The sequence below is a fragment of the Phodopus roborovskii genome, unplaced genomic scaffold (genome assembly GCF_943737965.1).
Source record: "Phodopus roborovskii unplaced genomic scaffold, PHOROB, whole genome shotgun sequence".
NCBI lineage: Eukaryota > Metazoa > Chordata > Mammalia > Rodentia > Cricetidae > Phodopus > Phodopus roborovskii.
In genome coordinates, this window is record NW_026126418.1 from 16,438,160 (window position 1) to 16,464,741 (window position 26,582).

General features: G+C 45.9%; 1 protein-coding gene across 1 annotated transcript; it reads right to left on the reverse strand.

Moving 5' to 3' along the window:
• Positions 1-4,203: 4,203 nt before the first annotated feature.
• On the reverse strand, positions 4,204-25,381 carry Rapsn (receptor associated protein of the synapse). Its single transcript, XM_051184270.1, has 8 exons — positions 25,054-25,381; positions 24,137-24,475; positions 11,159-11,317; positions 7,137-7,235; positions 6,935-7,057; positions 6,441-6,494; positions 4,748-4,947; positions 4,204-4,367 (listed from the first exon to the last, which is right to left on the reverse strand). Exons 1-8 carry the CDS (start codon positions 25,243-25,245, stop codon positions 4,295-4,297), a joined length of 1,239 nt encoding a protein of 412 aa, XP_051040227.1. The 5' UTR covers positions 25,246-25,381; the 3' UTR covers positions 4,204-4,294.
• Between the last annotated feature and the right edge of the window lie 1,201 nt (positions 25,382-26,582).

The window sequence follows — 26,582 nt, forward strand, 5'->3', positions numbered from 1 at the left end:
AAAATGGCACTGTCTCCCCAACTATAAACGATACATCCAGTCGTGTGCAAAGAACCAGAAAAGAGGAATGTCATGCCAACTTATGCCACATTTTTACAGCTATATATACCCTGCACCCCCCAATTACTGAAGTAAAACAATAAACAATTTTTTAAATTATTGTTTATCGTGTGTGTGTTTTGTGTACGTGTGTGTGTGCGTGTAGGGGAAGGGTGACATTGTGTGACTGGAGGTTGGCATTAAGTCTTCATCACTTCACCCTGTATACTAAGACATGCTCTCTCGCTGAACCTGCAGCTCGCCAGATTGGATAGGTAGCTAAGTCAATTTGCCTGAGGATCCCGTTTTTGTCTCCTGAGTGCTGGGATTGGTATTTACAACTGTGATGGAGATCGGATCTCAAGCCAGCACTAGGAAGACAGAGGAAGGCAGATCTGTGAGTTGGAGACCAGCATGATAAAACAAGAAGTTCTATGCTAGGCAGCTTACAATGACCTGTAATTCCAGTTTTAGGGGTATCTAACAGCTTCTTCTGGCTTCTTCAGACATTGAACATATATGGTGCACATAAATCACATAGGTACCTACACACACACACACACACACACACAATAAATAAATAAATAATTTCTAAAAGAAACTGTCAAGCTGGACGGTGCTGGCACACTTGGGTAGTAGAGGCAGGTAGATCTCTGAGTTTGAGCACAGCTTTGTCTATAGAGTGAGTTCAGAACAACCAGGGTTACACAAAGGAAACCCTGCCTCAAAAACAACAGCAACAAATAAACAAAAAAGAGAAACTGCCAAGTATGGTGGCACATGCCTGTAAGTACAGAGTGAGTGCCAGGACAGGCTCCAAAATTACACAGAAAAACCCTGTCTCAAAACAAAACAACCTTATTTCAAAAACCTAGATTAAAGCACTGTGTAACAGGGCCCCAGACCTCAGTACAACTGACTCCATGATGGAAAGAAGTACCATAAAATGCAGCACATACACAGCAACTGCCAAAAGTAAACAAAGACCTAATCCATCAAAGTCCATATAGTTCTGGGAAAGTCTCAAAATGTACTAACCTTGCTTTTAGCTTCTGTAGTTCTACTTCTGGCTAACTGTTCTTGTTTCTACAGTATGTCAACCCAGAACATGTTTTTTTTTTTTTTTTTTTTTTTTTTTTTTTTTTGCTTAAAAGCTCACCCTGAGAAAGCCTCGGGACTACACTGGGATCATGAACACCCTGTGTAGTGGTAGGCTAGTAAAGATTTCTGTTGACTTAAAGCCATGTCTAGTAATACCCCTCAACAATTGCTTCTACTAATATTAATGCAGCTCCACCAAACTGTCCACATAGGAAGAACTCAGTTGGCAATGCCTGTGCAGTTAAAAGCAGGACTCAGGTCTTCAGCGTTTGTTTGTTTTTTATCTTCATAGAGACCTTGGTGAGCAGGGCAGATCTCCTTTGAAGATTTATTTGTGAGTATGAGGTTTTTTTTTTTTTTTTGCCTGTATGTCTGTGTACCTCATGTATCTAGTGCCTAAGAAGGTCAGAAGAGGACATCAGATTTCTCTGGAACAACAGTTACAGATGGTGTAAGCAGCCATATGGTGCTGGGACCCAAACCCAGGTCCTCAGCAAAAGCAGCAAGTACTCTTAATTTTGAGCCATCCCTCCAGCCTCTCTTTTGAACAGCATGAGACTGGTTTGTTATGCTTGTACCTGTTACTCAAGAGAATCTCTATTAGTTTGAGGTGAATCCTAAGCTCCTGTATTATCTTCATGGAAGTCACATAGCTTATATTAAAAGTGAAGACATCAGGCTGGATAGACGGCTCAGGGTTAAGAACACCAGCTGTTCTTTCCAGAGGTCCTGAGTTCAATTTCCAGCAACCACATGGTGGTTCACAAGCATCTATAATGAGATCTGGTGCCCTCTTCTGGCATATAGGGATGGTTGAGCAAGCATAAGGACCTGAGTTAATTCACAGCTTCTGAATACAGTGCGATGGCAAGCACCAATAACCCTTACACTGAGGAGGTGGAGGTAGGCAGATAGATGCCTAGAGCTTGCTAGTCAAGGCAGCCAGTCTAGCTGATCTGGTGAGTCCCAGGTCCCAGTGAAAGACTTTGTCTCATATGGTGGCTAGAAACACTTGTATTCTAAAATGAGAGTGCCACCGCACTCACAAACTTACGGCAGCTGTGATCACCTGTTCAAGACCTGCACAAGATCAAGCAATGATGGAGGAAGAGCTCATGAGACCCCACCACCAGCTGAGGAGCTACTGGTAACTGATGATTGCTAGGGAAGGGATGGTTGTATTTTCTTTGGAGGGGTGTGACCACTGTAAAGTTGCCCAAATGCTAGTAGATGGCCCTCACATTCATGTGTATAAGGGCAGCACTAATTGGATTCAATGGGCTATAAGAAAGAACAGTTAAGCCAGGCAGTGGTGGCATACACCTTTAATCAGTTGTTAAAAAAAAGAAAAAAAGCTGGGTGGTGGTGGCTCACACCTTTGATCCCAGCACTTGGGAAGCAAAAGCAGGTAGATCTCTGTGAGTTCAAGGCCAGCCTGGTCTACAGACTCCAGAGCTACAGAGAAACCCCGTCTCAAAAATAAATAAATAAATAAATAAATAAACAAAAACAAAAACAAAACTGACAATGAGTGAATCGCAGTGCTAAGAATGGGACACTCATCCAGCAAGACTGATATCCTGGGAAGAAGAGAGACATTGGCAAGACAGGGAAGTTTTCTCCCATCTCCCCGTGTTTTTTGAGACACGGTTTCTCTGTAGCTCTGGAGTCCATAGATCAGGCTGGCCTCTAACTCACAGAGATTGCCTGTCTCTGCCTTCCAAGTACTGGGATTAAAGGCATGTGCCACCACCGCCCGGCTTGTTTTGTTCATGAGACAGGGATTCATGTAGTCCAGGCTGGCCTCAAATTTGCCATGTAGCAGAGGATGACCTTGAACTTCTGTTCCTCCTGCCTTCACCTCCCTAGAGCTAGGGTGTTCTATCATCTTTGACTTATATAGTGCTAGAAATTAAAGCTAGAAGGTAATGCATGCTAGGCAAGCACTCTATCCATTGAACCATTTTACCAGGGTTTAACTATCTGTTCAAGGTCTCATCTGAAAATATGCTCAGAGTAGGGACTTTTTTTCTTATGGTCCCAAAGTTGCATATTGAAATTGAATCCTTTGTGTGGTGGTATTTGGCCTGTAGGAGGTGGCCATCAATCCCTTCTAATAAAAGTGACAGAGTGAGGCATGGTGGTACATGCCCTTAGTTCCAGCAGCTGGAAGCCAGAGGCAGGAGGAGCTTTGTGAATTTGAATATACATACTGATTTCCAGACCAGCCAGAACTACATAGTGAGACTCTGGTCTCACTGAGTAGAGAGATCCTGTTTAAAAACAACTGTCAGGCAGTGCCTTTAGTCCAGGCTCTCAGGGGGCAGAAGTAGGGAGATCTCTGTGAGTTTGAGGTCCAGCCTGGTCTACAGAGTGAGTCCCAGGACAGCCAGAGGTATGCAGAGAAAACCTGCCTCAAAACAAAACAAAAACAAAAACCCAAACAAACAAGTAAACAAAAACAACAAAACAAACAAACAAACAAAAACCAATAACAACAGACAGAGAAACCAGTGAGATGGCTCAGCATGTGAAGATGCTCAGCTCCAAAGCTGATGACCTCAGTTTCATTCCCAGGGACTCACTCACATGGTGCAAAGACAGAACTAACTCCCCCAAATTGTTTTCTGACCTCACATTCACACTGGCACATGTTCCCACACATGCTCACCCACATAAAACAGATGCCATTTTTAAAACTGGTGGGGCAGAAGTTTACAATGCAGTCTGTACACATTTCTAGCACTTTCCACATTGACTCCCTATTCTGATTATTGTCTTGGGAGTCCTTTCCCAACTCCTCACACTGGGGGTATCCCAGCAACAAGGATCTTGTCTCCAGTTCTTGTGGTAATTGAGTTGCTAAGAAGGTAGATGACTGGAGGGAGTGAGGCTTGTGTCTAGGGAAGTCCACATGAGGAGGAAAAGTCAGAATCAATGGCATCAGGTACAAACATTTTATTTTTCTATAAAGAACAAAGTACAAAGAGGCAGGGGAGGGGAGCTAGGCCCAGAGGAGCAGCAGGCAGGCCCCAGGCCCTGAGCTGGCAAAGGAGGCCGTGGCAGCTACCCTAGGATTTCGCTAGGGCTTCCAGCTTGATGCTGGAGAAGGAGCCAAGGGAGGTGGTGGAAAAGCCCAAGATGGCCCCTGAAGTCACACAAAGCCTGGCTTCATGGAGGAGCGGCGGCAGTTGGGACAACTCCGAGTGCCGTTGTTCTGCAGGCATCTGTGGAGGCAGAGGATTCTGTCCACTTACCCATGCCAGACTTTCTCCATGCTCTGGCTTGTGTCTTCCTCCCTTCCAGTCTAGTGGCAAATATAAGGCTCTCAGGGCCTCCTGCTCACTTCCGGGCTGCCCTGCACCAGAGGCTTCCAGGCTAGGGCAAAGTTGGCACCTCCTGCCATCCTGGAAGTGTGGGGGGGAGGTGTCTCTCTGAATTCCCCTTGGGATAATGTAAGAACAACACCCCTCATGAGGCTGGAGGGATGTCAGTAAGCAGGTGGGAAGTTCTTAGAACACACCAAAGCCCAGGAAGGCACCCAGGAGTTTGCCCTTAATATTATTAGTGTGATCTGGGGGTCGAGCCCACCCACCGAAGGCCTCACCTGAGATGAAAGATGTGGGAGCAGGGCAGGGCCTGCAGCCGGCTGTTCTTCTCCCCGATGGACTCACCACATAGGCCGCAGTAGAGTTCAGTCTCCTCCACGCACTCGTGGAACCTCACTACGTGCGTGCGCAGCTCACGCTGCAGCCCTTTGCTGCGGTAGATGCCCTCACTCAGGCAGTGCAGCTTGAGTTGGCTCAGCTAAGACCGTGGGGACAGATCCCGTGAGAGGCTAGACAGAGGGCAGGACTAGGAAGGTGCTGTTCCTGTCACACCCCTGCCTTGCTGTGGAATCTGGGAGAAAAACCCTGCCCACCCGACTCTTGCATTCCCTTTGGACAGAGAGTGGGTGAGTTCAGAGATGAGAACATGGGACCCCATGTTTTTGTTTTGAGATAAGGTCTCACATACATAGCCTTAACTGGCCTCAAACTATATAGCCGTGGCTTGTGTAGAACTCCTGATCCTCTGCCTCCACCTCCCAAGTGCTGGAACAGGTGTGCCCTACCACACCATGTTTCTGAAGGATTTTGTTGACCAAACCTGCTGCTGTGTTATCTCTGCAATACTAATTTGCTTCCTTATTGTTATTGAGTACTCATTTCTGATCAGTGTGATACCTGGATAAACGTGAATGGCTGTAGTCCAGCCCAAAGCAAATATATTTCAACATCTTAGTTGTGCTGTGCTGTGCACCAGAGCCTACAGAGATACATGTTTTCTAGAAGACTTTGGGAAACACTAAGCTTTCTCCAAGGCTTTAAGATCTGGATACAACTGTGACATCTGAAGAAGCTAATTATACTATGAGCTTTAGCATTAAGACACAGCAGCTGGTAGCTGGGGGACCTGGGCCTCATCTATGGGATAAGATCATTCACATGGAAGGCTGCAGCCAGTATCTATGAGGATACCCAGTACTTGATACCAAGTATCCAGCTCTTGAGGAGTGGAAGACATTGCTAGGGTTGGCATTTTGGTTTTATTTTCAAGATATTGTTTTGTTTTGTTTTTCAAGACAGGGTTTCTCTGTATAACAGCTTTGGCTGTCCTGGAACTCACTTTGTAGACTAGGCTGGCCTCAGATTCACAGAGATCCACCTGTCTTTGCCTCCTGAGTGCTGGGATTAAAGGCATGCACCACTACCGCCCAGCTTATTTTTAAGAATTTAAAAATGTGTACAAGTATTTTTTGCTTGCATATATGTATGTGTAGCATGTGCATGCCTAATGCCCTTGGAACTGAAGTTACAGGTGGTTGTGAACTGCCATGTGTGTGCTGCAAACTGAATTCAGGTCTTCTAGAAGAGCAGGTAGTACTCTTAACCACTCAGCCATCTCCAGCCCCTGTTAGGGGTTTTAAATGGAGAATAAATAGGCTACTAGGGACTCAATGCTTCTGCAAGCTATGAAACGCCTGCCCAGCCCCAGAAATATTCTCTGGGAGGAAGCTGGACATCCAAGGGGTTGGGATGACTGCAAATACTTTCCAGCGGGTCAGAGGAGCTCAGAGCTCTAGCAGGGTCTCATGTGTCCCAAGCTGGCTTCCAACTCCCTGTGTAGCCAGGAACAACCTTGAACTGTGATTATCTTGTTTCTCCCACGGAGTGGTGGGATTACAGGTGTGCTCTGCTACACCAATTTCCCTCCTTTGGTTCTTGATCCCAGACCCAGGAGACAAAGTCATGTCTGACCTTATTTCCAACTTCTTCAGCCAGGTCCTGAGCTTTCTCAATAGCATCCAAAGCCTGGAGGGTGAACAGAGGCCAGAGTTGCAGGCAGTCTGACTGCCTTGACTCATGGCAAAGAAAAGGAATGTGGGCTTGGGGAGAGAAATTGGTGGGATTGTCCTGTAAGAAGGCAGAAGAGACTGTGAGCAAATTACACCCTGCCTTAGTTCATGCAGACACAATGGGTAGAACATGACTGCCTCACAGGATGCTGTGAGATAGTAGAAGGGAATTTATGAATCCCATCTTTGGCCCTCCAAAGCTGTGGGTGTCCAGGCCAAGCATGGGCCTTCTTTGAGTGCAGAGAATTACTGGGAATGTCTGGGCCTCGTGGGAACAGAGTAAAGCAGATGTTCAATAAAGGGGATAAGTCCAGCCATACCCCCAGTGTTGGCCTAGTAGCCCTGAATTGGGAGCACCAGAGGGAGCTTTAGCTACAGGATAGGGCCTGGCCTCACCTTGTCCATCATCTTCCTGGCCATCCAGCACTTGGCCACACCCAGCAGCACATGTACCTGCCCCAGGCGGTTTCCAATCTCTGTCATGATGCTCATAGCAGAGTCATACCTAGGGAAGGCTGTCTGCAAAACCAGGCAGGGTTGGATCGGAGTGATCCAGGCCGAAGACACCCCCCCACACACCTCACCCTGGGGATCTCACCTCCAGGTCCCCACGGCTTCGGTGGATATCAGCAAAGCAGAGCAGACAGAGTGCCTGCAGTGGCCGGTCACCATGCTGCAGGGCAATCTTCATGGACTCCTGCAAGGAAGGCTGGGCCCTCAGGCAAGCTGATGTGTTCCTACTATGGGGTGTCCTATACCTAGCAGCCCCTCAGATGGGACAGCTAGGGTCACCACATCCTAAGAACCTAATACATTCTTGCAATTGGTAAGGGCTCTTGCACCAAATCTTAGTGGTTCTGGCTGAACCACTAAGATCACAGTGCTGTCTGATCGATAGAAACGGGCTCAGAGAGAAGCACCTTTATTGGGACGAGAGGAGAAAGCAATGGGATTTAAGCATAAGTGGGAAATCTTAAAGACTCTCTCTCTCTCTTAGAGACTCACCAGCCAGGCCTTGAACTTCTGATCATTTTCCACCTTCCAAATGCTGGGATTATAGGTTTATAGGCATGTACCACCAAGCTGGGTTTTATGTAGGACTATAGATTGAACCCAGGGCTTTGTTTTGATTTTTCAAGACAGGGTTTCTCTCTGTAACCCTGGCTGTCCTGGAACTCACTCTGTAGACCAGGCTGGCCTCAAACACACTGATGTCTGCCTGCCTCTGCCTCCTGACTGCTGGGGTTAAAGGCGTGCGCCACCAACACCTGGCTGAACCCAGGGCTTTGTGTAAGTTAAGCAAGCACTCTACCAATTGAGCTAAATGCCTAGCCCTTATATGATGGGAGATGTCATTCTGTATATGTTTCTCATACTGGTTAATAATAAAGCACTGTTGGCCAATAGGAAAGGAAGATAGGAGGGACTAGGAGACAAGGAGGAAATAGGAAGTAGTAGGGAGGAGTCAAGATGGAGAGTCTGAAGAAAGCAGTATGCCGCCGGCTCCCCGGTAAGAGAAATACATAGATCAGCAGAAATGGGTTAATAATTAAGGCAGAGCTAGCCGATAAGAAACAAGTAACCGGGCCAACAGTATTGTATCAAATACAGAGTCTCAGTGTGTTATTTGGGGCTGGCTTGGTGGCGGAACAAGAGCAGGTGGCGGGCAGGAAACCGTACACCTTACAAATGGCGCCCAACGTGGCTAGTAAGAACTTCCACTTAAAATTTAACAAAAGGTTAAAAATGGGTTTTAGAAACAAAAGAACAGAGATAAGCAAGGTTTCTTGGTAGCAGCATTTTTCTCAGTTGGACTCTGACTTGCTAGAGACACGCAGATTGTTCGGCTCCTTTAAGGGAAGATTCCTGACTCAGCTTAAGCGGCAAAAAACCGCACAGCTTTTAAATAACTCTGCTAACAATTTATTGTTGTGTATGAGAGATGGCAATGGCAGTGACCACATCTCCAAGCCGGCAGCATGCTTTCTGGGTGGCAGCGCAGACCAAGGCGGTGAGCACAGCTTTCCATGCTGGCCGGTAAAAGTACCCGCCACCATCTTTGGTAAACCGCGGCAGAAACAAAGACTTTCATCTTAACAATGTTGTTGTTTAACAGATAAAGACTCATGGCCAGAAAAAGATAAAGATTTACAGTAGAGACAGATTCACATTAAGAAAAGGTGCTAAAAGTTTACAGTGTGTTTTAAAAAAAAAAAATACATAGGCTTGGGAGAGAAAAAATAAAATGGTTTTAAATAGACAAAGAGGAACTGGGTGTTGTAGCACACGCCTTTAATCCCAGCACTCAGGAGACAGAGGCAAGCAGATCTCTGTGATTTGCAAAGTAAACCTGGTATGCAGAGCAAATTCCAGGACAGATAAGAGTTACACAGTGAAACCCTATGTCAAGAAATAAAAAATAAAAGTAAAATAAACAGAGTAATAATAAAGCCACGTAAAGATGAAAAGCTCAGAGAGAATCTGGTTACTGTATGCTATAGTGTTGTCTCTGCATTGTTTGACTGCTGAGAAAATAACAACTGATAAAGGAAATGCTGCTGAATTAATTCAATTTATATATTTTAAAAATGCTTTGACTCCAACATTTAAGTTCAAGGACAAGTTACTGGGGAAAAGGATTTCTATTTTTGTTTCAACAGGAAATGAAAAGCTGTGGATTCCTTCCAGACTAAGGTGGTTTGAGCAAGCCAGACCGCCTGAAACAGAGTACCAGGTGATCCTACATTCAAAACTGCTTGAACAAGGCAGCCATGCAGACTACTGCCATCTTCTCAGGATCCCCCATGACAGCGCCCCCTGTCAGCAGGAAGTAGTTTGGAAAGAACGACGCCCAAATTCCCAAACATTGTTTATAAATGTTTGTTTTCATGTAAATGGACTTGGTTATAAATGGGTAATGATCACAGCCAATTCTTTTTAAAGGTAAAAAGGGAATTATGGTATAGATATGTATACTTTGTTTTGGAATGGATTTTCATTTATTGATACAATTTAAGGTCAATAAGGTGATATGTATATTTCTTCTCTTGTTTAGGTATTGTGTTTATTGAGCTCAGTTAGAAATGTAATGTATAATGTAGTACAGATTATAGATAGTTACCTATGATAGTTAGAACTTATAGTTAAGTTAGTTAGTATTTCTAGATATACAGACATATATTTGAGATGGATAGGCATTCTTCAAACCTTTCAAAGACCTACAGAATATGGCATTTAAAATGGTTTAGGGTTTTCCTGACAGTGAGACATAATTGCTCTTGGCAATACCACCTGCACCAGAAAAGAAGATGGACATTGAAGAAACTCGTTTTGGAGTTTGCTTCCAATATGGCAAGACTAGCCATTTGAACAAGATACTGCTCTTGTCTGGACTGTTTGACTTTATGCTGTATAAACTGGACATGCAGGACCCACAGAAAAGTGACTGCTGATTCAAGATGGACATTGCTACAGAGTTCCTGATTCATGGAAGAGTCTGCGAGACAGTATGCAGGACACAGAGAAAAGTGACTGATAAACTGCCAATACAAGAAGACAGTTTAAAGTTTCCTGTTTGCTGAAGAGTCTGCCAGACACACTATGGCCTATGGGCTGAAGATGGAAGATTACAGAAGAACTTCGGGTGACTGAAAAGGCAAGATGTCTCTGTCATTTCTAGAGCTTATATATTATCCTTCTGTGGTCTTTGAAGGAGTTGAAGACAGATAGTTATAGTTATAGTTTTCCTTAGTATTAAAGATAAGTTACTTTAGACACACAAAGATAGGATAGATGATGGAATATTTTCTTCAAATCTTGCTAAATGTTAATGGACTAAATAGTGTTAACTGTGATTATTTGATAACTGTTATGTGATATATTTTGCTATGTTAAGGTTAAAACCCTTCATGTTATTTTAGACAGAAAAGAGGAGATGATGGGAGATGTCATTCTGTATATGTTTCTCATACTGGTTAATAATAAAGCACTGTTGGCCAATAGGAAAGGAAGATAGGAGGGACTAGGAGACAAGGAGGAAATAGGAAGTAGTAGGGAGGAGTCAAGATGGAGAGTCTGAAGAAAGCAGTATGCCGCCGGCTCCCCGGTAAGAGAAATACATAGATCAGCAGAAATGGGTTAATAATTAAGGCAGAGCTAGCCGATAAGAAACAAGTAACCGGGCCAACAGTATTGTATCAAATACAGTCTCAGTGTGTTATTTGGGGCTGGCTTGGTGGCGGAACAAGAGCAGGTGGCGGGCAGGAAACCGTACACCTTACACTTATATTTTACTTTTCAAAGTGGCATAGAGGCTGCTGGGGACAGGGAAGCTCCTTGCCCTGAGGATGGACTGAATGAAGGGGATAAGGTCTGAGGCACAGTTTGCACAGTTTGTGATAGAAATATTCTCTTCAGTGGCCAATGGCAAGCCGTGTGTGTGTGTGTGTGTGTGTGTGTGTGTGTGTGTGTGTGTGTGTGTGTGTGAGAGAGAGAGAGAGAGAGAGAGAGGCAGAGACAAGAGAGAGAGACAGAGACAGAGAGAAAGAGATTCTGTGGTCTGTTCTAGAAAATAGGGAGCCTAAGGTCCTCTCCCACCACATCACCTGAGTGTTTCCCCACCTCACAACACTCCATGGCGCTGCCCAGGTGGCCTAGCAGGCGGTAGGCCACAGCCATGTGGTATTGGCTCATGGCCCGATACTTGAGGCTCCAGCCTTTGCCATAGTCGTTGACAAGCTCTGCAGCCTTGCAGGGAAAGAACAGGGCTTTCTCATAGTCCTGCAGGGACACAGAACAGGAGGGGACACATTGAGTGGTAGGAATTGCCCTAAACCCAGGGCTCTGGACCTGGGTTTTCTGACAGCCAGGGAGCACAGCCAGGGAGCCCCAATTTTTTTTAATGTTTCTCAGGCTAGCTGCAAACTTATAGTCCTCCCTACTATGTTTCCTGAGTACTGGGATCACAGATATGCACCCACGGTGATCATAGCTCATTCATTCATTCTGGCCTCCATTAGTAAGCATGATCCAGGTAGAAGGGCAAGCCAGTGCACGGGTATGGCCTCTTGGGATTGCTGCTGAATGCCAAGAGCCTAAAACAATTCTTAGACTTAGGTGATGCATATTAAATATTTGTTCATTGAATGAAAAGGCAAAAACACAGCTGGCTTCCCCTCTCACCCAGACCCAGATGGGCTTCTTGGTTGCAGAGCCATACAGGGAGAGCTTTATCGAGCTTACAGGAGCAGCAGCTCCTGAGGCCTGAGACAGTTCCATCAGCAACAGCACCAGAGAACAGTGGAACAGGCATGGCGTGCCCATGAAATCCTTCTCAAATGCTTTCTCCTCAAACCCACAAAACAGCCCCCATAAAGAGCCAGCACCCTTGCCTCCCACTCTTCAGGAAAGCAGGAGCTCAGATGAGTGTCCTTGCCCACTCTTAGCCACATCTGCCCTACATCCATGCCATGGGAATCAACCCCCAGACCCAAGCCCTTATGTCTACATCATTAAGTCTCTCTACCGAATCTTCTACCTCACACAAACATGTCCTTACAATTTTCACCTCATTTAAAACCTAACTCACTTGGCAACCCAGCACCCAGAAAGTGGAGGTGGGAGGATCGGGAGTTCAAGGTCAGCTTTGGCTATATGTGGAATGTGAGGTCAGTCTGGATACACGAGACCCTGTCTTTAACCAACCAATCAAACAAATGGACCAAAATGTTCTATCTTTGAGAAAGAAGGATTGAGTTTACAATTGATGGAAAGCAACTCCTAAACACTCGGCTTTGGGTGGAAATAGCCCTGCTGTATGAACTGTTCTGGCAGCTGAAAAGATTTAGCAGCAGACAGTGAGGCAGTTGTGAACACCTTGGGACCCACATCTAGAATTCAAACACTATTGTCCACTGAAAAGAACCTGAGGGGACAGCAGGTTTCACACCTAGCCCAAAGGATGTTCAAAATGAGTCCGTGGCTCTTCATTGTGTTTAATAAACAGAGAGTAATACAACACTAGTCAAAAGGATATGGGGTCAAGGTTGGAGGGTCTTCTATTAGGCAAGGTTAAGATAACACAAGCCAAGCAGTGGTGGTGCATGCCTTAAATCCCAGCTCTCAGGAGGCAGAGGCAGTATCTCTGAGTTCAAGGCCAGTCTGGTCTACAGAATGAGTTCCAGGACAGCCAGAACAACATTGAGAAATCCTATCTCAAAAAAACAAAACACAAAACAAAACAAAAAAACAAACAAAAATGTAAAAATAAAATTAAAAAAGAAAGAAGAAAAACTATAGAAGACTGGAAGGATGATTGAGCATTTGCTGCTATTTCTAAGACCTTGGGTTCAATTCTCAGCACTTACATGGCTACTCACAACTATCTGTAACTGAAGTTCCAGAGGTGACCCACACACCCTTCCAGCCTCCACAGGCACTGAATGCATGTGATGTAAGACACACACACTGGTAAAACATCTCTACACATCAAATAAGTACATCTTAAGGGGGAAAAGTACTCAGTTGTTAGAGTACTTGCCTAGTGTGCCCAAGCTTGGGTCCCCAGCCCTACACAAACCTGTTAACATGGTTCAGGGAGTGACAGTAAGTAGGTCCTTCCAGCTTCAGGGCTGAGGTTGCCCTTTCACACCCAGCTTGTTAACCCATCCTGCAACTGGCCAAACTGGCTTCAAACTCAAAGAGATCCACCTGATTCTGCCTCCCAAGTACTGGGATTAAGGGCATGAGCCACCATTGCATGGCTTACTTTTTGATTTTTTTGAGATAGGGTCTCATTCTGTAGCCATCGCTATCATGAAACTCACTATACAGACCAGGCTAACCCTGAACTCACAGAGATCTGGGATTAAAGGCATCCACCATGATTTTAATTTTGCATTTTTTTTCAGCAGACTATTTTTCCTCAATATTTGGTGTGTGTGTGTGTGTGTGTGTGTGTGTGTGTGTGTGTGTGTGTGTGTGTGTGTGTGTGTGCTGGCAACTGTCAACCTCAGATGTTATTCCTTGTAATCAGATATTTGCTGTTCTGACTGCCCGGTCCCAAATAAATGACTCCAAGGCTGAATATGAATTATAAATGCTTGTTTGATAGCTCTTACAACTTAACCAATTTCTATTAATGTATGTGCTGCCCCAAGGCTTGTGGCTTTAACCTCTGTCCCATCTTGTGTGTCTGACTCGTTCTGCATCTGGCTGTTGACTCTTCTGACTCCACCCGTCTTCTCATCATTCTCAGTTTGGCTTTCCCACCTAACTTTCTGTCCAGCCATCAGCCTGTCAGCTTCTTAGTAAGTAAACAAATTGCAGTGACAAATCTTCAGTGTACAAAAGGATTTTCTACAGCAGTTCGTTGGTTCCATTTGACTTTCGTGTCTCTGTGTGTGTGTGTGAACAAGTCTCTCACTGGCCCAAGTCTCTCAGGTAGTCTAGGCTAGCTGACCAGTGATCCCCATAGATAATGCCTGTCTTCAACCCCAAGGCACGGAGATCACACCTGCCTTTTTCACATGGGTTCTAGAAGTTGACTTTAGGTCCTCAGGCTTGCATAGCAAGCACTTTACCAAGGTAGCAGCCTTCCCAGCCCTACAGCTTCACACAATTTAAAATGAAGGACTTCTGCAGGTGAATAGCTTAGTGAATGAAGGTGTTTTCAGGTAAGCCTGACAACCTGAGTTTGAACCCTGGGGTCCACTGAGTAGAAAGAAAGAACTGACTGATAAAGGTTGTCCTCTGACCACACTTACACACATATCAGTTATAAAATATAACAAAATAAAAAACTTAAAGAAAGGAATAAAGAAAAAGCAGGACACAGATCTCTCAAACATAGCATTCTTACCCAAGATGAGTGACCTCATCTTACCAAATTTCACTGGAGGTGAAAAAGGAAGTCTCACAACCCAAAGAAACACAAAAAACAAGACAGGAAAAATGAGACGCAACATTCTACAAAGCAGTTAATTTGGTTTCTTCAATGTGTCATGTCTATTTGGAGACATAAAGACACAGTAAGTGTATCCCTGGTTATATTTTGCTTTCAACAAGCCAAGGGTAAGGGAGAAATGTAAATACAGACAGGGAACTCAGAGGTTTAGCTGCTTTCTGAGATTATGATAACGGTGTGTATGAGAACAGTTACTGTGATTATGTAAGAAAGGGTTACTGGGAAACAAAAATCTTTTTCAGATTTAGTGATGCATATAGTGTGAGCCCCTTGAGGCACACGAGTGGCCAGGCCCCTCCCCTGAGGACCGCCAACTGCCAGGTCCCACCCACAGAATATCTGGACCCTGCCCATGCACTACAGACTGAAAAGCCCTGAACTTGATATTTCCATTCCAGAAATCTTCACCCCAGAAAATTCCATTCCGGTCCCCAAGGAACTCCATGTGACCCTGCCTTCTGTTCAGTTCCCTGATGTTTCTCTGCTGAGCAGAGCCAGCCATGCTTCTGGTTTTTCTCCCAATAAATCCCATGTGAGGTTTGTTGTGCAGTGTGACTTTATAATATTCCTGAGCTCCCAAATGCCCAGATACCTTCCCATCTGAGCTATAACGCTTACATTTAATGCCAAAACTCGGGATAGGCTCTCCTTGTGTTTGTCCTGGAGCCTAAGCTGCAATGGGACCCTACCCCTCACCTCCAGTCCACCACAACACTCACCTTCTAGCTCAGCATCCATCCACCAATGGTAACTAGGGAAGTTTCCCTTTTGGTCAGTGTGAATATTTCCCTGAGTCCAAGGAAGTGACCATTGAGTGTTCAGCACGCCCTCTGGTACTCTTGGAGGCAGAGGTACCCCCAGCCACAGCCTTTAAGGGTATGGCTGGCTCTCTTCACCTGACCCCACCCCTTGGAGCTGCAATCCTGAGACCCAGTGGGGCTGTTATGCTCTGCTGCCCTGTGCCCCTTCCTGTCCTCTTCTCCCACCTTCCCTTCTGAGCTGCCTGTAACCCACTCATGGCTTTTGTGAGGCCATTCTCCAATCCCCCTCTTGGAGCTTGGTTTTCATGCTCCCCTTCTGCCCTCTATGAAAGCCCTGGTACCAGGTGCCAAGTCTCTCCTATGGCTAAGCTCTTGGCCCCCATTTAGTGGAGTGATGACCCACTGAATGGCTTGGTCCCTGTTTGGTACTCCCTGAGTCCTGGAGATGCCTGCAACCACAGGCTACAGAGACATTTTCCTTTCCCTCTCTCACTATGGGACCAGTGTCTTCCATACCCTCTCATTCCCTGTGGGATGCCTCTTAGAAAACCTCCAGCTTCTGCCAGGTGTTGGTGGTGCACACTTTTAGTCCCAGCACTTGGGAGGTAGAGGCAGACAGATTTCTGTGAGTTCGAGGCCAGCCTGGTCTACAGAGCTAGTTACTACCCAGAGAAACTCTGTCTCGAAAAGAACAAAACAAAACAAAAACAAAAACATCTGGCTCTGGGTATGGTTCCTCTAGACACAAGCATGCTTGGTTAAAGTTTTCTTCTGATATCATATCATATCGTGAAAGTAACTTGATCATGTGACAGATGAGATCAAAACAAAATGAAGGGGCAGATCATTCCCAATAGCAATGATATTGCTACTCATATCATACTCTTTTGGTTTTAACTCTCTAAAATTTTGCTAAGGTATAAATCTTATGTCAAGATTTGTAAAATTATTGTGTAAATTTCCTGTATTTCAAGATTCATAAGCATATTGGGTATGATTTAAAAAAACTGTAAAATAGGTAACAAAAGGGTTAATTGGAAACTTACAACCCCAGGGTTAATAGTTAAAAATCTATGCATAGGTAATCTTAAAGGAAACACGTGGCTTGCTATCACCTTAGCTGCTGTCCCCACATCAGGATGGAGGCAGCCATGTGGTTAACAGTCATCTTTGCTAGGGTTGGAAAGGATGGACTTGGCCATGTGACCTCACTCCCATCTTGATTAAGGTGACCACATGGTATAAGCCAACCAAGGAAAAATCAACTCCTCCTAGCTATGAAGCCAAACTAGACGACCCCTCCACCTTCTTCCTTCCTTCCTTCCTTCCTTCCTTCCTTCCTTCCTTCCTTCCTTCCTTTCTTTCTTCTTTCCTTCCTTTCTTCTTTCCTCTCTCTCGCTCTCTCTTTTCCCCTCCACTATCTTTGATCACACTAACTGGCCTCAACCCACAATCTCTTCTCTTTCTCTCCAGCCTCTCCGGTTTCCCTTTCTCTCTCCTCAGTGACAGGCTGCCCACTCAGTTAGCACTGAAGGAGTCCCTAACCAGGACCCTGAATGGAGTTACAATATCCTAGGGAGTATCCTTTCTAGGGATCAATTTGTAACTTGCCTACTGGCTAGTCTTCATAAGGCCCCTCTCTAATACCCTGTACTTGTGGTTAAGACAGAACAATAGAACCCACCACTTGGTTCGGAATCTCTGACATCATCTCAACAGTGGTTCTCCTTCATCCCATATAGTACCCAACCTCTATGTTCTCCTCTCACCGTCCCCTCAGAGAGCCCCCGTTTCTCTGTCCTAGACCTCAAGGATGCCTTCTTCTCCATACCTCTAGATCCCAGTCACAAAATATCTTTGCCTTTACTTGGACTGACCTGGAATATCTTTCTATCCAACTCTCGTGGGCTGTCCTGCTCCATGAGGTTCCAGGACAGACCACATCTATTTGGTGAGGCTCTAGCCTCTGACTCACTCCTTTGACTTACTCCCTGTAAATTAGACAAGTTGACACCTTTACCTTATTAAACTTTCTGTCCAGCCAGAGATATAGGGTCTTACCTGCTAAGGTCCGGCTGTCCACCCTCAGATTACTTATCTGGGATTAACTATTTCTCCAACTCATAAGGCCATTATCCTAGATAGAAAACACACTCCCGGCAACCAAGGACAAAATTCTAAACCTTTCTAAGGATGGCCAGCTTCTTACACTCCTGGATTCCTTCTTTCTCTCTTCTTGCCTGCCTGCTATATGAGGCAGCCTTCAGCCCTCACATGAACCTCTTCCTGCACCTATTACCTTGCCATTTTGTAAGCTTCAACAGGCCCCCCCCTCCAGGCTCCAACCCTACATCTTCTGGACTTAACTCCCTTTCTCTCTCTAGGTTACAGAAGTGGTGGTGGTGGTGGTGGTGGGGTTGCCCTGGGGTTCCTGGATCACCAACTGGGAACTTCTTTTGTGCCCATTACAAATTCATCAAAAACAGAGCATACTGTTCAAGGATAGGCACCTTGCCTGTGTGTGCTCTGGCCACAGCCAAACTTCTTATACATTAATAAAAACAGTTAACCTTTGGGTCACCCACTACTGTCTTCTCACCACCTATCCCAACTCCTAACATACAAGGGTCTCCAAGCACTAACCCCTTCCAGAGTTCTCTCTCTTCAGGTAGCATTGGTAGAGGATGCTACACTTACCTTTCAGCCATGCCCATGTCTCAACGTTTCAAACTGACTCAAGTTGCTGATTTGATTCTCTTAAGGTGTGAGTGACTCTCTGTCTCTCTCTCTCTTTCATTTCTGCCACACACCATATTTGATTCCAAATTCTAGAGCCTACCTCTTCAACTCCTTCTACCCTCTACCTGCTCTATCCATGATCCATGCATCTCTCCTCCCTTACTGGGTAAGTGTCCTCTCTCTGGCTCCTGGAATCTGCTACACCCTCCAGGGCCCCACCCTGTGGGCAACTCTTTAGTTACTAAGATATTTACTCTCCCCCTCTATTGGAACCCTCCCTGTTTCCTTGCCTCCTACCCCTGGGAGCTGCCTGCTAAGTCATGCAGCTTCCTTAAGCCCTTCTGGGCCTCTGTGACCTTGTCTCTCCCATCTCTCAGCTCTGTCTTGTTAGTCTCACAGCTTCTCTGTGTCCTGGTTCTCTCTTGCCTTTTAGCTCCAACTTGGGAGCTTAGAGTTCTTTTTGTGACCCTTCCTCTTGAAAGATTTTAGTTTGCAGAACAAGGATGTAGGAAAAGGGCAGGAGAATAATTCTTGCAAGCAGAATGTAGAAAATCATAAGGCATGAACATTGAACATGGGAGGAGAGAACAGAAATTATGAAAACAAGAAAATTACTATGGTGAGGGGGCTAGTGGTCATGCTAGGCTAATTCTGTTCAATAAGGCTAGTAACTGAATCATCAATCTCCTGTGAAATAACTGAAGTCTCTCCCAGGTTGTGGCCCGTATCAAGGAAATGGGCCCCAACCCTGGAACAGATGGTTCCAGATAAACAGTCCTGGCCGGGTCATGCTTGGCCAACGGACAGTCTGGGGTCTCTCCCTGTCATTCTGTTGTTAGTCCTTTAAAGAAGAATAGGTCACACCTGGGTAATATCTCAAACATGACATTATACTTTGTATTTTGTAATTATACTTTGTAACCAGTCACCTGGTGCCCTATGCATGTATGCTGCTTTGCACTCTTTAAAAAGGGCCTAGACCCTCTGAGGGGTGTGCAGCTTTCCCTGAGACTGCTGACACCCGAGGGCACTCATTCAATAAACACCTCTTGCTTGTTGCATCTCCGGGTTTTGGTGTTTGTGTCTCGGAGTTCTCCCATCGGCCCATCAGGACCCCATCAGGACTCTCTTCTTCCATAGACTCAAATTTTATTAAAGCCTCACTCTGTTACTACAAACAGCTTGGCCTCAGTACACTTCAGTGGTCTAAACTTGTGTTCTCAATCTTCAATGGTGGCAACTTCTTCCTCTGTACAAACAAATGATCTGAAAAACTTTTACGTCTAAATTTGCTCTCTCCTCCTTTCTTCCTTCCTGCCTTTCTCTCCTCTTTCTTTCTTTCTTTCTAACTATACCTGTCTGGGGTAGCTCTTATATGTGGATGCTTATTGTCCGAGAGACCCCCACCTTTAACCAACAGCCATCCTAATAGGTCAGGAAATTTTCCTACATCAGGCTGTCAAAGGCTGATCCAATTCCCTATCACTCCCCTACCCACCTCTCCTCCACCAGGGCTCCTCCCATGCCTGTTTTCTCTAGTTTTGTATGATAATTCCTATTCTGAAAACAAATTCATAAAACAGGGTTTATAGTAAGATTTAGGAAACGCTTGTTTAATAAGGCAGGCACTAAAGCAGCACCTTCATGAACTGGTACAGGAATGTACCTCATGCTGGTAGCTGAACTTTGTAGTATGAGTCATCTAGGTGGTATGAGTTTTACAAAGATGTGAAGGTGTCATCAAAAGCAAACGAGACTTGGCACTGCGTGGCATCACTGGGACTCCTAAAGGGAGCCCAGGAGAGGCTATTGGTGAAAGCATCAGTAAGTTCTGAGGGTCTAATAAAGTGAAAAAAGGTCTAAGGAGATGAAAGCTGAAGAAAGTTCTGAAGGTATAAGAAAGTGTTTTAAGGCATGTAAATGAAAGTTCTAAAGGTATAAGAATGTGACTTAAAGTAATGAAATACCTTTCAGATCCCCCCCCCACACACACTGCCCCTTGCTATTGCTATATTAAGATTTCCAAGGTTCAGGAAACCTAGACCACTCATGTGGTGGCAGGGACTGGATTCAGCTCACCAGCAGGTTGCCAAAAGGAGATTTGTCCCTATAACACCCAATTGACTTCTCAAACACCTGTCCCCTATGCTGGCTTTCTCTATGATCAAACTAGAGATCAATGTCAACATTAACCAGAGACTTATGGAGGCTGCCCTTATTGGTCCTGTAGGAGGCATGATGCATATTCAGGAAGGCGTTCTACCTTTTATGCAAAATGATCACTCTTTTATATTCTAATTAAATCCCAGATGGGAGATAAAGTCATTGGTAAACTTTATGATTTATCAGGCACAATCAAAATACACCCCACTCTCTCAACCCCCAGGTATAGACAGGTAAAAGAAGTGGTCCAAAGCTCCTCAGAGATCCATACACCTCTCTTAGATGATACTGACCCCACCACACCATCTTTTGTTTCAGACCTTAACATTTTCATAACAGCTACTGAATAATGGTTTGCTTGACTGCTCTGGAAAACACTGGTTATGTGTCCCTCTTGAGTCAAACTGACAGCCATCATTTGTGGTCTCATCCACTGTCTTATTACACTCTCTCACCTGCTGCTCTTTAATTGCTCTAAGCCAAATGTCACTAGCACCCCTTATTTCTCCCACATCTCTCTTGGGTATCATAGACAGCTTTACCTCCTCAGGAACATTTCATGGGCACACTGGATTCTGCAGACTGCAATAATTTATTAACCCTTAGTTAAGTACTACCACACAACCCCTATGCCCAAACATTTACATTGCCTCAGTTCTTTGCAGCACTCAAGTTCATCACTGCCTACCTGCTCAGGGTAGTCTGGGACTTGTTTCTTGGTGGTCCTCTTCCCAAAACTAGTCATGGTACCCAGTGAAGAATTCTTGCCAATTCCCATCACAGGGTTTATAGTAGTCCTGGGTGTAACCACTGACATTACCACTGCAGCAGTGGGACTGACTAGTTCCCTAGCTATTTACCATCAGTTTTCCTCTTAGTTCATCCAGGATCCCCAATGGGTGGCTCCAGGGTAAAATAGACTTCCTGCCTGCCATAGCACTACAAAATCAGTGAGGATTAGATGTACTAACAGCAGAGAGAGGTGGTCTTTGTTTCTTCCTCAGGAAGGACTGTTGCTACTATGTCTATCCATCAAGTATAGTAAAACAGATGTGATAACAACAGATGGATATCCAAAAACGTAAGAAGCAGCTTGATGCCTCTGGCCAGTGGCTCATTGACAGTCCAATGTGGAAGGTAGTAAAGAGTAAAAAGCCTAAGCTTTGGACTTGAAATCCTACCAATCCCCACCCTGGAAAGCTTCACTCTGAAAAATTTGACTCCAGCCCCAAGAAACTCTATATAAACCCTGCCTTCTATTCAGCTCCCTGCTGTTTCTCACCGAGCAAAAGCAGCCACCCTCCTGGATTTTTTCCTCCCAGTAAGTCTCTTGTGTAAGGTTTGTGTGTGGTGTGACTTTGTGGTATTCCTTGGCTCCCAACTGCCAGGATATCTTAACATATGAGGTATAACAATTCATATAGAAACTATTTCAGAGTCAAATATGAGATGTTGGGCAAGTTTAGAACATTTGCTGCTTTTGCAAAGGATCTGGGTTTGATTCCCAGCTCCCACAACCATCCATAATTCCAGTTCCAGGGAATCTGACACCTTCTTCTGGCCTCCTGGAGCACCAAACACACACATAATGCACATACATGCAGGCAAACACTCTTATACAGGAAATAAACTATGTCTTAAAAAATATAATAAAATAAAAATAGTGAGATGTCAACAGTTTCCCTCCCTCCCTCCTTCCCTCCCTGCCTCCCTCCCTCTTTCCCACAGATTTCATGTGGGATCTTCAAACTCTTTTTGTCAGTTAAGAATAACCTCCAAGGAGCTGGAGAGACAGCTGATTGGTTAAGAGCACTGGCTACTATGAGGCTGGAGAGTTGGCTCAGCAGTTAGGAGCACTGGCTGCTCTTCCAGAGGACCTGGGTTCAATTCCTAGCACCCACATGGCAGCTCACAACTGTCTGTAATTTCATTTCCAGACGATCTGACATCCTTACACCAATGCACATAAAATTAAAAAAAAAAAATTGACCTTCGACTTCTGATCCTTTTTGCTGTTTCCTCGGTGCTGGGCTCACAGTTGTGTGCTACTACACTCAGTTTGTGCAGTGCTGGGAATCGAATTTGTAAACACTATGAAAACACTCTGCCAAAAGAGCTACCTCCCCAGGCTGATATCAGCAATTTTTTTTAATACAGCAGTAAAATGTGTAAACCAAAAGTAGCAAAATATGAATAATTGGTACATCTAAGTGGTACATGGGAATTCACTGTATCATTGTATTTTCCTACAGAAGTTTCCCTTTTGGGGGAACAAAATGTTTATCATGTGTCAGGAGTTAAAATTCCACCAAAGCTTGGGGTTGGAGAGATTGCTCAGTGGTTAGCGCTAGCTGCTCTTCCAGGACCTGGTTTTGATTTACAGCACCCACATGGTGGCTCACAACCATCTGTAGCTCCAATTCCAGGGAATCCAATGTTATCTTCTGGTGTCCACAAGCAATGCACACATGGTACTCAGACACACATGTAGGCAAAACACCCATACACATAAAGTGAAAATAAATCTTTAAAAAAAATCCCCCACAGCTGGGTGTTACACTGGACCCCACGACATCCTGTCTCCCTTCCTCCCCACTAAAATCCTGGTGATTGTAAGTGCTTGGTTCACAACCACCCTTCTACATGGCTTCCCACTTCCTTACACACTTCTGGCCACTCTGTGGCCTCCCTTCCTCTTGGCAGAGCTCAGCCTAATGCTCATTCCTGGGATTTCTGCATGTCTCACACATCTCCTCCCCCATCACTCACTGAGGCCTTCTGACCAAAAATGGTGCCACTACCCCACATCCTGGTATCACCCAGCTTTCTTCACATGATGCACAACCACTTTCCTGATTGTTAACTACCCTTATGCAGATAGAACAGGGCTTTGTTGTGAAAAATACACAGTCCAATAGTGTCTGTGATGGATGTAGTGGATCCTCAGTAAATTGTTTTTCTTTTCTTTTTCTTTCCTTTTTTTTTTTTTTTTTTTGAGACAGGGTTTCTCTGCATAGCCCTGGCTGTCCTGGAACTCACAGAGATCCACATACCTCTGCCTCCCAAGTGCTGGGATTAAAAGTGCACCACCACTGCCTGGCTCATTAAATATTTCTTAAAGTATTTATTTGATATTAAGTGTATGTGTGTGTGCCTGAGTGTATTTATATGCAGCAGGTGCATGTCAGGAGAGGAATGGAACTATAGTTAAAAGCAGTTGTGTGTGAGCCATCGTGTCAGTACTGGGAACCAAACCTGGGTCCTATTCAAGAGCAGCAAGCGATCTTAACCACTGACCTATCTCTCTGGGCCCCCCCTCAATAAATGTTAGACAAATAAATCTCTACATCCCTTCTGTGAGTCCTTTTCTTCCTCATTTATAAAGAGACCTCTTAGGGTTCAGAGAAAATTGGTGACTTGCTTAAGACCACACAGAAAATACAGCCTATGGCCTGTTCTCATGCAGGGGCTTCTCTGTCTCCTAGGTCATTTGAGAGATGGAGGTTTGAATGGCTCTACCTTCCCTGGAGTCTTCTGTTTCTCATTCACCCTTTTCTAAAAGGAAGGCTGAGGACAGTGCCCAGCAAGGCAAGTCGTTCCTAAGGGGTTCCCAGGGCTTGTGCTGGACCTGGAGGAAGCAGGTGAAGCCTCTACAAACGATGCCAGTGAGTTTGTGGACCTGTATGTGCAGTGGAAATGCTCCATGAGTAACCACATCCAGATGAATGTGAGGTTGATAAGCTCACAGGCAGATAACAGCTACCTTAATACCTATGCCATCTGCGGGACCATTTGCAGCATGGGCGAATCAGATAGTTCCATTCTCTGATTGGCTAAGGCTGATGGCACTGTCTCAAAAGAACTATTGGCCAGAGGAAATCAGGGAATAGTTATCACAGTGAGAACCGCCCCCCATAGTCTCTCAGGTAGCCCCAATCCCTCATTGTCCTCCCCCGTAGGGCCCAGGCCCACCTTGACCTGGGCGTAAAAGCTGCCCAGGCTGCAGCAGACTCGGCACTCCAGCATGGTGTCATCATTGTTGTGGGCATAGCGCAGGGCCTTCTCAAAGCTCTCTAGGGCCTTCTGGAAGAGGCTAAGGCCCAGGAAAGCATTGCCCATGCTCAGGCTGACCTGGCCCCCAAGCTGGGCACCAGCCCGGGTGCCAGGCAGGCCAAGGCAGGTCTTGCAGTAGGAGATGGTTTTGTGGAATTCACACAGTTTCTCATTGCTGCGTGCCAGGTTCAGGTAGCTTTCAAGCAGGAAGTCGGCATCCTCCAGCTCCCGTGCAGTGTCAATCTGGACCACAGCAAACTGACCCCGGGGTAGCAGGCAGGCAACACTCAGCCAAGGCTCAACCAGCACCCCTTCGGGTGCCACACCCTGCCCCACCTCTGAGTCAGGGCAGCCAACCCCAAAGCTCCGACTCAGAGCTTTTACCACCTCAGATCCATCCTCCTGGGCCCTAGCCACAGTCCATAAGCTTGAACTGCAACTCAGACCCACAGACACTATCCTTTCATCCCGTCTCAGATCTGGAGTCTACTGATGACCACCCAGACCCTTAAATGGACCTGTACCTCCAGGCAGCAAGCAGCACACTAAAACCTAGGTTTGGAGGTCTGATCTTGAGAACCATGGACTCTGGCCCTGATGCCTGAGAACCTCAGGCTCAGCGTCTTAGACACTGAAGCTGAAGGCCACAGGCCCCAGCTGTCTAAGCCTCAGGGTCTTCCATACAGATTGAAAACCTCAGACCCGGCCCCTAGCCTGTGAGATAGAGGATTCTCAGGAAGCTACAAGGGGGGCTGGGAGTTAGGAGCCACCCAGGCCTGTTCCCAGCCCTTCACAGCACCCGGGCCCCCCATAGCACCCTGAGAGGGTACATCTACCTTCAGCATCTCTTTGTAGCGGCCCATCTCTGAATGAGCCGTGACCAGGCATCCTAGCACTCGGAAGCGGCCCACGAGGTCGGAGCCCTTCTCCAGCACTTTCATCCACACCTGCAGTGCCTTCTCTGTCTGGTTGGACTGGTATAGCTGTAGTCCTTTTTCGATCTGTTGCTTTGTTTGGTCCTGCCCCATCCTCCCACAGCCTGGCCACTCAGGGAAAGACCGTGGTAGGCTAGGTGCCTCTAGACCCTCATAGTGTTGGATCCACAGTACCGGTTGCCCACTGACCGCTGGGAGGGAAAAGCAACACCAGGAGCTGAGCAGGGCTTGCTTGTATGGACAACGGGCGCCACCCTGGGAACAAGGCTGGTTCAGCCCCTGTCTGCAGCTGTCCCTGCCAGTTGGGGCCACGTGGCTTCTGAGGAATGTCAGCAGCAAGGTCACGAGGGTTTCTGCCGCACCCACCCAAAGCTGAAATGTGGCTTTTCCAGGGATGCAGGCATTCTGCCACCTGACAACCTGTTTTGGTGCCCCTTTTGACACTTCTGATACCAGCCTTGATGACCCTGGCAGATTAGGCTTTCCTGAAGCCTTGCCAAAGGCTGTCTGCCAGGATGACTGGGCAAACTTCAGGACAGGGGTTCTGACAGCAGGGAAGAAACAGGCAGGACGCTAGGCTCACAAGCATCAAGGAGGCGTGAGTGTCCCACCTGCTTATTCCCTTTTGCTCTCACCTCTACTTTTCTTGTTCTTTTTTTGTTTTTTAAAGCACGGTTTCTCTGTGTAGCCCTGGCTGTCCTGGGATTTTCTCGGTAGACCAGAACACAGAGATTCACCTGTCTCTGCCTCCCAAGTTCTGGGATTAAAGATATGCACCAATACCATCTGGTGTTTTTCAAGACAGGGTTCTTTTGTGTAGCCATGGCTGTCCAGGAAGTTACTTTGTAGGTCAGGCTGGCCTTGAACTCATAGATCCTCCTGCCTCTGTCTCCGGAGTCCTGATACTAAGGGCATGAGACACTATGTTTTGCTAATGAAGCACCTTGTTTTTCAACAAGGTTTCTCTGTGTAGTCCTGGTTGTCCTGGAACTCAGAGATCTGCCTGCCTCAGCCTTGCACCACTCAGATTAAAGGCTTGAGCTACCGTCGCCTGGCTTCACTTCTGCTTTCTTCCCAGTAACCCCACTGTTTTATTCTTGCATTTACCCATCACTTAGACACTTCCTTGGACACATGTCCACACTGTTCCTGACATGTTGATGCCAAAGGCATGCTCCCCTCCTAACTCCCTAAGCAATTCATGCAGCTCTCTAGGTCTGTTTCCTCCTTTACAAGGTCTGGGTAGTTAAACTCTCACAGCAGTGTGGTGGCTCACACACAGCACAGTGCAATGGCTACCAGCCTGGCTCTGCTTGCTGTGTATTTGTATTAGCTGTGTGAGCACAGAGAATTTGGGCAGATTACTGGGCCTGAGGAAGAAAGGACAACAGCACCCAGTTCATATGATTGTCACAGAACTTGAGGACTTG

What these genes read in the sequence shown, in the direction of transcription:
- Rapsn (XM_051184270.1), bottom strand. Translation starts at nt 25,245, where the DNA reads ATGGGGCAGGACCAAACAAAGCAACAGATCGAAAAAGGACTACAGCTA. An exon ending in GAAGCCGTGGGGACCTGGAG is followed by an intron (nt 7,058 to 7,136) that starts GTGAGATCCCCA and finishes CTGGTTTTGCAG; the next exon opens with ACAGCCTTCCCTAGGTATGA. An exon ending in CCAGGAAGATGATGGACAAG is followed by an intron (nt 6,495 to 6,934) that starts GTGAGGCCAGGC and finishes TTCACCCTCCAG; the next exon opens with GCTTTGGATGCTATTGAGAA.